At 38.9% G+C, this 12046-nt stretch overlaps 1 protein-coding gene across 1 annotated transcript in view; it reads right to left on the bottom strand.

Moving 5' to 3' along the window:
* The window catches only part of LOC149787696 (di-N-acetylchitobiase-like), a 68024-nt gene that overhangs the window by 31215 nt on the left and 24763 nt on the right, over positions 1-12046 (bottom strand). The window contains exon 5 of the mRNA XM_089973887.1: positions 2198-2298. Coding sequence (XP_089830013.1) covers positions 2198-2298 — 101 coding nt within the window. The remainder of the gene's footprint in view (positions 1-2197; positions 2299-12046) is intronic.

Genomic DNA, 12046 nt, shown 5'->3' with positions numbered 1-12046 from the left:
TAGCACTGGGGCATCATGCCACAGACATGTAGCATGATGTCCCACCCAGTCACATTATCCTGACACCAGGCCGACCAGTCCTAATGGCTAGCGATACAAGCCATATAGGTCATAGCTCGGGTCCCTCCAACAGCAAGATGCAAGTGACTGGGCATAAACATGTCTTTTTTAGAAGTTAATAAGAATGGTAATAAATAAACTTACATTTGTGCATCCTAAATTTCCTCAAAACGTTCTTTCTTAGTTCTGCAAATCCAAATGACCTGACCCATGTCATTCAAAACCTGATACGCACCAAAACTGTACCGTAATCGCGACTACTTTTTTAAAACTCAAATCACATTCACCTTACTGCACTGAACTGACCTAATAAACCCAGTCCATCATAAGCAAAAAAAAAGAATAGAGTTGGATCAACAGAAGAAAAGTAAATCCATCAATTCCATACCAACTGCAAAAGTTTTTTCCATGCACATTCATTCAAAATATGACTATAAATTTCAATTTTAAGTAGAGCAAAACAAGATTTTTTTAAAAAATTAATGTTGAGCATGTAACAAAGTGCAAAGGTTGCTGGGTAGGGCTAAGTGTGCATTAATATTGTTGCTGTGTATTGAAGAAACTACGGTTTTGTATTTATTTTAAAATACAGCACAAATTCAATTACTTTGTTTCATGTAGTGTATTCTTTTATTATTCAGCCTTAGGTAGGAAAATGAAATGAGTATATAATAAAATGGTTACTACATTTGACTGGGAAAATATGAACTTGTTTTTTTTTAATACTAACACTGCAGTCCCAAGGTCAAGCAGTATTAGTCAGAAAAAACTTGTACATATTTTCCAATACAAATGTAGTAACCTATAACTACCTAAGAAACCAATACTGCATGGTACAGTGCTTAATGCAGATTGTTATCTCAGCTGGCTTCTCTAAATACTAATTGCAATAACAACCATTTTAGCCTTAATGTAAACTATTAATGCAGACAATTAAAGGACTTACTGAGGTCTGGAAACTTTCTGTAAATACATGCGAGAAGCTTATTTTAATTAAAATCCATTTTAGAACTCTATGCATCAATTTTAATGGTCCACTGGAATGGATTTACCCGTGTCTACCTGTCCATCTATTTACCAAATGAATCTGGATCATCTGCCACCTTCAGTCATTATATATGAGGACCACTGTCCAAAAATGGGCAAGTAACAAGGATCACCAGTCTGGTATAAAATAAATGCTGACGACTTCCAAGGTAGAGAGTCCTGGATGCTTTTAACCAGGGTTACCAAATACTCTCTTGTAAGTCAGTTCCAACTGCAAAGATCAAGATCTGCTGTCATATCATGTGCTGGCAGATCTTGGTCAACACAGTTTGCTGAGAGTAATCAGTAGGACAAACAACACAGACTCTGATCTGCCAGCTCATTATGTGATGACAGATCAAGGCTTATGCTGCTTGCAGCTGGACTCGACTTAAAAGCATGTATATAGCATAGATCATGGTAGACAAAGCATGTATATAGCATAGATCTTGGTAGACAAAGCATGTATACAGCATAGATCTTGATAGACAAAGCATGTATATAGCATAGATCTTGGTAGACAAAGCATGTATATAGTATAGATCTTGGTAGACAAAGCATGTATATAGCATAGATCTTGGTAGACAAAGCAGGTATATAGCATAGATCTTGGTAGACAAAGCATGTATACAGCATAGATCTTGGTAGACAAAGCATGTATATAGCATAGATCTTGGTAGACAAAGCATGTATACAGCATAGATCTTGGTAGACAAAGCATGTATATAGCATAGATCTTGTTAGACAAAGCATGTGTATAGCATAGATCTTGGTAGACAAAGCATGTATATAGCATAGATCTTGGTAGACAAAGCATGTATATAACACAGATCTTGGTAACAAAGCACCATGTTATCTTAAGGATAAAATTGCTTAAAAATATTTTGATTTAAATTTTTCTCTCCTCTAATTTAAAAACCCCTCAATGCTAGTAGCTATTCATGCAATACAAGTAAACAATATTTTTTTCCTATTTTATGTTGCTAATAGGGTCAGCTGAAATAAACTGACACTTACATATTGTGATATTGTATGTCCCACAGTGAGTTCAGTTCAGATAAACAAGGCCTAACTGGACAGATGACTTAAACTGATTTAGCTTTGTACATACTTTGTCCCTGTAACTTTTGCACTTGAATTTATAACCATGCCATGGAATTCCCATTATAATTTTCTTCTCCTGCCAGCCAGCAGCTACGTATTCATCAATTCCTGCAACAGAATGATAAAATGAAATTATTAAAGTTTTAAAATATTTACAAGCATAAAATTCTATCTTGTTTCTACCCTTTATTCTTCATAATGCACATATTTTCCTCTTTAAAATAAATTACATTCACCATTTGCTATAATAAAAAAAAGTTATTGATCCAAAGTAAGATTTATTCTTCTAGATAATACTGAACTTTATTATTTTTACGCTTTTTTCTGATTTTTGGGAGGCGGCCACCGGAGTGGTTGATTCATCAATTGATTAAATCTGGTGTTTTCAAGGGAATCAGTGTCAGCTAAAGCTCTGATTAACCAAGCATAAGGATAATACATGTAGGCAAATTTGCAATTTACTTACTTTTGGGGGAAATAACCCTTGTTTCTTTCTTCCCTTCAATTACAGAATTTAATACTTGTTTGTAGCTATACCAGGAGTTTTAAAAAATCGGGTGTCCAGAAATATTTTGCCATTCATTCATACAGAAATCACTACATTCAATTCCAGAATTTCAAAAGAAAAGTTCATTTTAATAGTTTCACAGTTTGCCACACTATTTCATCAGGAACCTGACACCAATGATTCAACTCACTCAATTCAGTGGTGCAGCCACTGCAAGGGGGGGGGGGGAGGCAAAATTCCCATCAAGCAAGTCTTTTATTGGGAGGTGGGACCATAAGTAAGTTTTGTGGGGTGGGGGGGCAGATTTCTTGCTACACCACCAATCCAATTACGATTATCTTATTCTGGTCTTTATAAATGCGCCTGTACCTAAGAAATGCTTGTTTTTCCTGACTTCATATTCAAAATGCCTTTCTGCCAGCCTAAGAAATGCTTGTTTTTCCTGACTTCATATTGAAAATGCCTTTCTGCCACATGATTCAATCTCCAACAAAGAGAACCATAAACATGTTGGCTCTGTTGTGACCTCAAGAATTTATCATTTAAAGAGGATAAAAAGTAACCTACCACTCAACAATTGGAAAATATTCTAAGTTGCATTCATTCTTCCTCTTTTGGATTTCTGCTGCACAGTTTGGTGAAATATAACTGATACCAATACTGAAACAATCCACAAACTTGAACAAAGGTCAGGAAGAATTATCTTAGATTTACCATTCAATACACCTTTCAGAATTCCATTCCTGGAATTGAAACGGTTCAACATTAAATACAGATTAGCCTATCACATGCCTTGTTAATATTCAAAGTTAAGAATGAACACTGTCCTTAATATTTGCATGCTGTGTTTCATTTTAAGTCAGAAAAACAACACCAAGGAGCTAAACTGAGATCATTAAGTCTACAAATGATCAGTGCAGAATACCATTTATAAAAACATTTAAAATCTTATTTGATTATTTGGGTGCTGCTTCAAGGATTGAACTCCCAACAGTCATTAGATCATAAACAAATGAATACGTGTTCAAAACAAAATTGTATAACCATTATCTTGAAGGGTAGTTGTCAAAGCGAATACTGAAATACATGCCCTCTAATCTGTTCTGTTAAATGCATTTCATAAACACTTTGTGCTTTTTATACTTAATGTATCCGGAGGCAACAGTCGAGATTAGTATAAGATAATGAGTTACCATCATTTTTGTTATAAATGATCAGTCTCTTTACCTTCACAATGAAATCAATCACAGTCAAGAGCGGTAATCATACACAAGGAATGAAGAGACAATGGATGCTACTAAAATAAAAAGGCAAATAAAACACAAAACTTGGCTTGCAACAAATTATCATATGACAGGTATGCAGTATGGAGGTGAGGGTTGTGGCTGTGTTGTAAAACAGTGATGACATATGACATTTACATACACAATACGCAACGGTAACAGAGGATCGACATTAACTGATGATTTACAAACAGGTTCAACGATGCACAAAAATCATTGCCAGTACGTAAATTGATACCCCCAATGTTATGTTTTGCTGATTAACAAAAAACAAATGTCTGGTCTAAAAATTGTTGCCAGAATGTAAACTGACGCACCTCAATATTATGTTTTGCTGATTAACACAAAATTATGGTTTGGTCTAACTACTTTAATGGCTAGATTACAACTTTCCCAAACAGAGAAATCATGCGCACGTCAGTTTCTTATGCTAATGTTATTATAATACATAGGGTTACAACTGAATGTGGAGCCTGGAGCTGACCTTATGTGACCTGTAACTGTCACATCATTTGTATTAACAGGATGTTAGAACCATATAATCACCATACCCAAGAAAGAGGTGGAAAATAAACACGTGATTTTAAAGTGATTCTCATGGTAAATTTTTATTTTATGCACACCTCTGTCACGCAATAAAGCAACAATTTCCATTTGCTCAGTTGTATGCCTTGAGTTATTCCAAGATCTGTCAGTGTTCGACTGAAAATGGGGTCCAAGGCAACAAATTAAAATAGATCCGAAACAAAATTATCTTTATGACTGACCGATGATAAAAGTATTGTTACTGAACCAATGTAGCCTTCATCATCCAAAGATGAGGTAACAGTTACTCGTAAGAGAAAACGTAACTTGTGCAGCAATGGTTGAAAACACAGTGGCTATGTTTTCAAAAAGAAGTTGAGTGAAGAGTGTGACAGTGAAGATGCCTTTATGTATTGCCATATGTGTACAGAAGCTATAAAAATAACTCCATGACCAAATGTGCAAAACACAATAGCTTTCAGAACAGTACACTAGCAGCAGAGGGGCTGTACAGACCGAAACTTTTTGCACAATAAACCCCTCCAGGAAACTATTCCTCGATAGAGGGCTTATTTCGACGAAATAAACCCTTCTATTCAGAATACAGGACAAAAAAAAATGTCCCCCGAAAACTCGAAGAGTTTCCAGGGACAAACTCGTTGAGTTTGCACTGACAACTTGGGTTACTTCAATAAATCTGAAACAGTTTCCGTGGCGGGGTCGTTATTGAAAAATCCATGGGTCGGGTCCATCCCCTCTGCTGCTCTGGGAAATGAGTTTCCAAGGAAAAACATTTTTATGTTGCAAATAGTGTATCAAGTCCAATACGGTATCTTGTTCTGGGATCGTGTAAATTTATTGTCACAAATCCGTGAGGTTTTCTTTGAGCATGACTGAAGAAATTTTTAAATTTATTTAAATCCATATCGCCACCACACCAGGTCTGATGAATATTTCTCAGTGTATGTGTATCAACTCCATTGAATATCGCAAGAAGATTACAATTATCCCTGATTACTTTAGGAATTTGTGTATAACGCTGAGTAACATAAATCACATCAGTGTTTTTGTGACGTCCCCGGGAAAATATTCTTGCGGGATTTTTTTGCTTGTCCAACATAACATCATCATACACTACTAGGTTGTTAATTGATTCATCAAGATCCTCGACGCTGGGGGCTTCTTCGATATCAGTGATAAATTCAACAACATCCTCACCGTCTTTACTCAGCGCGCTTGCACTCTCATTAAAATCTTTTATAACGTTATAGCATCGTTGATCATCTACAGATGGAGCTATCAAATACAGTTTATCCCATTTCATCCACTTCATTATCAAGTTCAGCAACAGCTGTGTTTTACCTGAACCGGATGGCCCAATTATAATCGCGCGGATAGAGTTTGGTAGCACTGAATTATGCTTAACTGGCTCTTTCTTTTTTGTCGCAGAAAAATCTGTAATTTCCATTTGTATATAAAGAATAATAATTATGGATCTATATTGTGTGAAGTGTAAGGCACGAACCCCTACGAATGATCTAACAACCATTACAACAAAAAATAACAGACAAGCACTTTCTGGTAAGTGTACGCGATGTGGCACAAAAAAATTTAGATTTCAAAAAAAAAGCGAGAATTTAGCGGAGGTGACATTGCAGCCAAACTTGGAAAGCTCCCCGGAACTCCCTGGGCAAAGTATCCCGGAGAAAAACATCTCCCAGGATACAATTACTGCGGTCCAGGGACCCGACTAGATATCAGACTTGATGAACAATCTAAACCAAAACCGGGAGAGTATCCGATAAACGCTATCGACGCAGCGTGTCACATACATGATGTTGCTTATCGAAGTAAAGATCTACAAGACAGGCATATCGCGGATGTGAAATTAATTCATGCACTAAGCGCCATAAAAAATAAATCATTTAAGGAGTCACTCGCTAATTGGTTAGTAAGATCAGCGATGAAATCTAAATTAGTATTAGGCGCTGGATAATTAAATAAAAATGCAAGCGATTTATTATTCCCCAATCGGATACTGGAGAGGTAACTCAGCAATTAATAAACTCGCCAACGCGGCATCAGTAACACGCGAGGTTGCCAAAAATTGGCTATCAAAACAAGCAATATGGCAAATCTACTTACCACCACCTCGACAAATCAACTTTGCACATTTTGATGTTAGTGTGCCCAATGAAGTTCATCAGGCTGACATACTATTCCTGCCTCATGATACTGTCCGTAGAAAAATATACAAATACGCGCTAACAGTAGTTGATGTTGCCAGTAGATACAAAGAAGCAGAACCGTTAGCGACTAAAACAGCGTCCGAAGTCGCCTCTGCGTTTAAACGAATTTATCAACGAGGACCTCTAAACTGGCCACGATTATTACAAGTTGATCCTGGCAAGGAATTTCAGGGCGCGGTGTCATCACTGACAAAGCAGCATAACGTTACCATACGACGAGGACATACTGAAATTCAGCGGGATCAGGCAATTGTTGAGCGATTTAATAGAACACTCGCTGAGAGATTATTCGGATACCAGTACGCGAGGGAATTCATTTACGATACGAGATCTCGTGAATGGGTTGCAAGACTGCCAAACGTGATAGCCGCACTGAATAATGAAATTACCAGAACAACAAACATGAGACCTGTAAATGCAATCACAAAAAAATATATACCCCGCGTCAGTGAACGCGGACAACAGCAACAAAATGTTTCAACGCAGCCAGGGACGCTAGCGTCCCCACTGCTGGGTAATGTCACCGTTAGGTATTTATACGAACCAGGCGAACTAGAAGGAGGAAAAAAAAGAGCAACCGATCCCACATGGAGTGTTACTACACATAAGATATCCAGCATAACCAGATCAACTGGGAGAAACGCAATCTACAGATTAGATTCGACTGCTCCTCAACGCGGATTTAAACGCGAGCAACTTCAGGTGATTCCCGAGGATACACAATTACCACCCCGATCACTAAAGTGATCCGCACTGAAGTGATTCAATCATTTAAATAACTGCAGCAACACCTCTGCGTCGGTTACACTCAAGACAGGTCAACATCACATTTTCACGTGTATGACCGCGACTGCTATCTATTCTATCTACGGTGAATTGCCTTGGGTCGTTTTTCGAATACTGCCACAGCAATAAACAATTACAACTCGCACAGTGATTATTCTGCTGTTGTTGTAATTGTATTACAAATTCAACATCCAAACTTTGTTTGGGATCAAACTCTCTACCATTTTTTTTGTCGCTCTGTTTGTAACCGGCTAATTTCTTTCTTATTGTGTCATCAGCGATTGAGCTGTCGTTGACAACATCATCTAATACAATTCTTCGTAACTGACCTATCCTTCTTACTCTTGACACGGCTAAATAAACTAAATTTGACCACTCGATGCGATCATCAACAATCCAAACTGTTGTATCTGAAATAGTTAGTCCCTGCGAACTGTGGATGGTCATAGCGTATCCTAGCGTCCACGGGGATTTGCTCATTTTCAGTGCCTGTTCAACAGCATCAACATCAACTGTGACAATATCATTTAATACTAAATTCTGTTTCTCCGGACCCGACGCAGTCAGGCGCCCTGGAATATCAACATCAATATTCTGCAATCGCGTATCAGCTGGTCTATAACACAACGGCACTGGCAACATGGGAAATTTCTTCTGATGTAACTGAAATAACCGCTGCTGAAGTGTGTCCCTGACTATCTTTCTACTTGCCACAATTAAATCACCTGGTTTCCACGTTTCCCAAAAGTCGCTCAGCGAAGTCTCTGGAATTATTTCACGCATTATCTCACACTGGACTTTATTGGTTTGTAGCCTGATCAGTGCCTTAAACTCTTTCAGCGTTTCATCGAGTGCTCTAACATCGTTAGTTATTTCCTCATAATAATCTACAAAAGTTTTCAGCCACTCGTGTGGAGATTCACCTGTAAATGGGGGTGGTTGACCATGATCGCCGCACATCACCACTGCGGTATTTTTCTTTAGCAGCCAATCCAGAAACTGTTTTAATGTATCCAACGGCACAGTGTCTATCTCATCCCAGATGATTTTCTCGGGAATATATTTCGTTCCCATTCGTTCAGGTGTCCACGTGCCGCCGCTGTATTTGAAAAAACTGTGATACGTGCACGCGTTAACATCCCGTTGTCTCATCTCCCTGGCAAGTCTGTGTGTGGGTGTTAGCACAATCATGTCAGAGTTTCTAAATAATTCAATCGCTCGAGTTGTTTTACCAGAACCACCAGGACCGTTCAGATAAACTGTTTTGTGTCTTGTAACAGGATCGTGCACCGGCGGCAACAACGAAGTTGCCCCCGACGAAACCATCGAAGATATTTCTGCGCTGCGATACTCATCCTCGATTTCAACATCAGCCGATTTACAATATCCGTGTAACATTTCATTCTTTATTCTCCACGAGCCCCACGATGGATCATCCGATATAACATTATCCAACAGCGCTGAGTGTTTTTTATCAATATAAAATGAATCCGTTGCAACTCTCACTGCGGCAACAGGGAATCTATTGATCATCGACAACAAATTTATGGATACATAAGCCAGCATCGAAGATCTCAAATGTATGTACTGAGATGATTCTCCGTCAATATAACTAAAAACAGTCCCTAGTTTTTCCCCGTTTGACAGAAACACATCTTTGCGGTTACAGAACATGTTGTTCGTGGCTGCATCAGCGACAATAAGATCCAATTCAGTCTTGTCCATGATTAATCGACTGTGATGTTGTTTATGATCATACGCTCCACCTTGAGTGAATTTCCCTATTATTCTTCGTCCTAGATCTTTTGCTGTGCTTTCATCATTTCTGAGTTTGCTTTTAAGTACTTCAGGAGCTTTCTTGATGATAGCGTCGATAGAAGTTTCTGGATATTCTCGTGACCAATCTTCGATGACTTCTTCTAACGTAACCGGCGTTGGAGTTGGCAACCAAACTTCGGTTTGACGACAATAACATATAATCGCTTCGCTGACCGTCAGCGACAACAGTATTCGACTGTCAAGCATGTATCGCAATAACACTATCGGTGCCCATCGCTTCTCAACGAAATGTCTGCCAAACCAAACATAACACACAGGATGTAAATCCTTAGCGAATTTAAACGACGACACACAAGCAAATCCGGTCAAGTCAAAATCGGGTAAAACACCGTTGACAGCTACTCTTGTCATGGTATTGCCAGCGTGGCCAAACCGTTTAAAATATTCGCTGCATTCTCCACGCCCAAGGAAACTTCCTGGATAACACGCCGTCATGTCCACGGATATCATACCGCGGTGATCATACTGAGTATTCCACAAACCGCCGTGTCCGTATTCGACACAGCTCTGCTGGATATCAGCAAGAAAACTTTTCGGAGTTGGTCTCCATGAATTTCGTTCCCGGGCTACATGCGCGACAACACCCGGGACAGTAAAACAGTGTGTCAGTAACGTATCAGTGTTGCCAGCATGATATTTTTCTGCGAGTTTTTTCATTTCCTGCTGTAACGCCATTGTTCTGTATATTTCCCCGTTGGGTCTCACAAACTGATCATATTCTCCATCTTCGCTACTTCTGAATAACCACACAGACACTGGATCGGTTTTACTTATCTGATAAATAAAATCAAACATGCTCCCAGAATTGCTTTGCAATTCCGGATAATACTTCACAACACGGTCTTGCGGAAATATCCTAACCGAGTCAGTCCAGGCGTGACTGTTATGATCGATAATAGTTATTGGTGTTCCACGGGAATTGTATTTACACTCATACAATACCTCACCGGTTAACGATGAAACCGTTATAGGAAATTTTAGTAATCGCTCTAGCTCAGCAACATCATTTATTGACGCTCCTTTATCCGCTACTCGTGTCGCCCACGCTGTTATTTTAGTTTGTCTTAGCGGTGTTAGGCCGTTTCCTCGCATTGCATTTTTAAAATGTTCCATTACTCGCTCAGCTACACAATTCAACACCGACACCTTCATCGGTTTGAGTTTATCAACGCGTGGTTTCTTCATCGGATAAATTCCATAAACAACTGCGGTCACAGGATACGCTCTGGCATAATATGGTATATCAATCCCAACAAGTACTCCCGGTTTTGAGTCTTTACTTAACAGAACGGTTTTTCCACGAACGCCTCTGGCATCAAGAACAGGGTCTAGTTTGTCTCTGATAATCCACGTTCCCTCGCCGACTCCAACAATAAATTTTATCTGTACGAAATATCTTCTATCGTCGAGATACCCAATTATGTTACGCGCGATTGTATCGTTCATGGTAGCATCAATGATACGGTCACGAGAAATGCTTTGCATTTCCCGAGAAACGCTCGCGTTTCCGAGGATAATTTTATACGAAGACCACGTGTGTGCGGCACCATCACGACGAAACTCTTCTTTGGCATTCTTGATAACACCAATTACCTCTGCTAACTCTCTTCGTCGTGGATCAGCAGTTAACCGGTCAAGATCGAATCTAGAACCTGATATGGGTTTTATTCTGGATAGTCTTTCAAAACCCATTATTATAATTAAGACAAATATTTAAATAGACAAATATATTATATGATGAACCAATGCAAGTGGATCAAACTAAATTCATCAGCGCCGTGTAGCAAACCCTGCAGAGGCGAATACTGTGGACAACATGCTCAACAGGTCCGCGGTGGGAGTCTAGGACCGATACCGTGTATCAGATGCGGCATTGGAGTACGAGGAAAAACGCAATTATGTTCAGCGTGTGGTGGAAAACGCTATCGAGAACTAAAACGGTATTATGATAAAAAAAATCCAGACTGTGATAACGCTCTCAAATGCGAGCGTGATTACATAAATAAGTTTTCAGACAAATTATGAATTAGACAATGATTTGCTTATAGTATAATGAATCAAGAATTCGTCCGACATCCAACTATTCCAAATTATGAGGCAAACCGAGATGGCATAGTGAGAAACTACAGGCTGAGGAAACAAGTTGGTACAGTTGATAATGCTGGTTATTTAAGATTTACTGTTAGGAAAGGGAGGTATTTATGTCATCGTTTCGTCTATGAGGTTTTTAACGGAGAGATCCCTAAAGGCCTTGTCATTGATCATATTAACGGGAACAGACTTGATAACAGTATTGAAAACCTTCAAGCGATCACTCAGAGCAAGAATACCATACGAGGAAGAGTTAAATGTAAAACAGCTATAAGAAGAGCAGTGAAATCTGTGAATGTTGAGACTCGTGAAGAAATAATATTTCAATCAATGAGCGCAGCCGGTAGGTATTTCGGTATTTGTCCACCTTCTGTACAGCATGTCGCAGATGGGATCTACAAAACAGCATTTTCAAAGAAGCTCAAACAGAAGATTTCATTCTGTTATATAACTCTTATCGTTGACACAAACGACGATAACTCCTCCGAGAGTGTGTAACGCTTTGCAGAGTTGTCGTTGCTGGTCAGAGGATTTGCTCCCCCTAAGAAAGCCACCTTGATAAAATATTTTATCGA

This window comes from Sinohyriopsis cumingii, chromosome 11 (genome assembly GCF_028554795.1).
Source record: "Sinohyriopsis cumingii isolate HCF-2022 chromosome 11, ASM2855479v2, whole genome shotgun sequence".
NCBI classification, from domain to species: domain Eukaryota; kingdom Metazoa; phylum Mollusca; class Bivalvia; order Unionida; family Unionidae; genus Sinohyriopsis; species Sinohyriopsis cumingii.
This window is presented reverse-complemented; position numbering and strand designations above follow the sequence as displayed.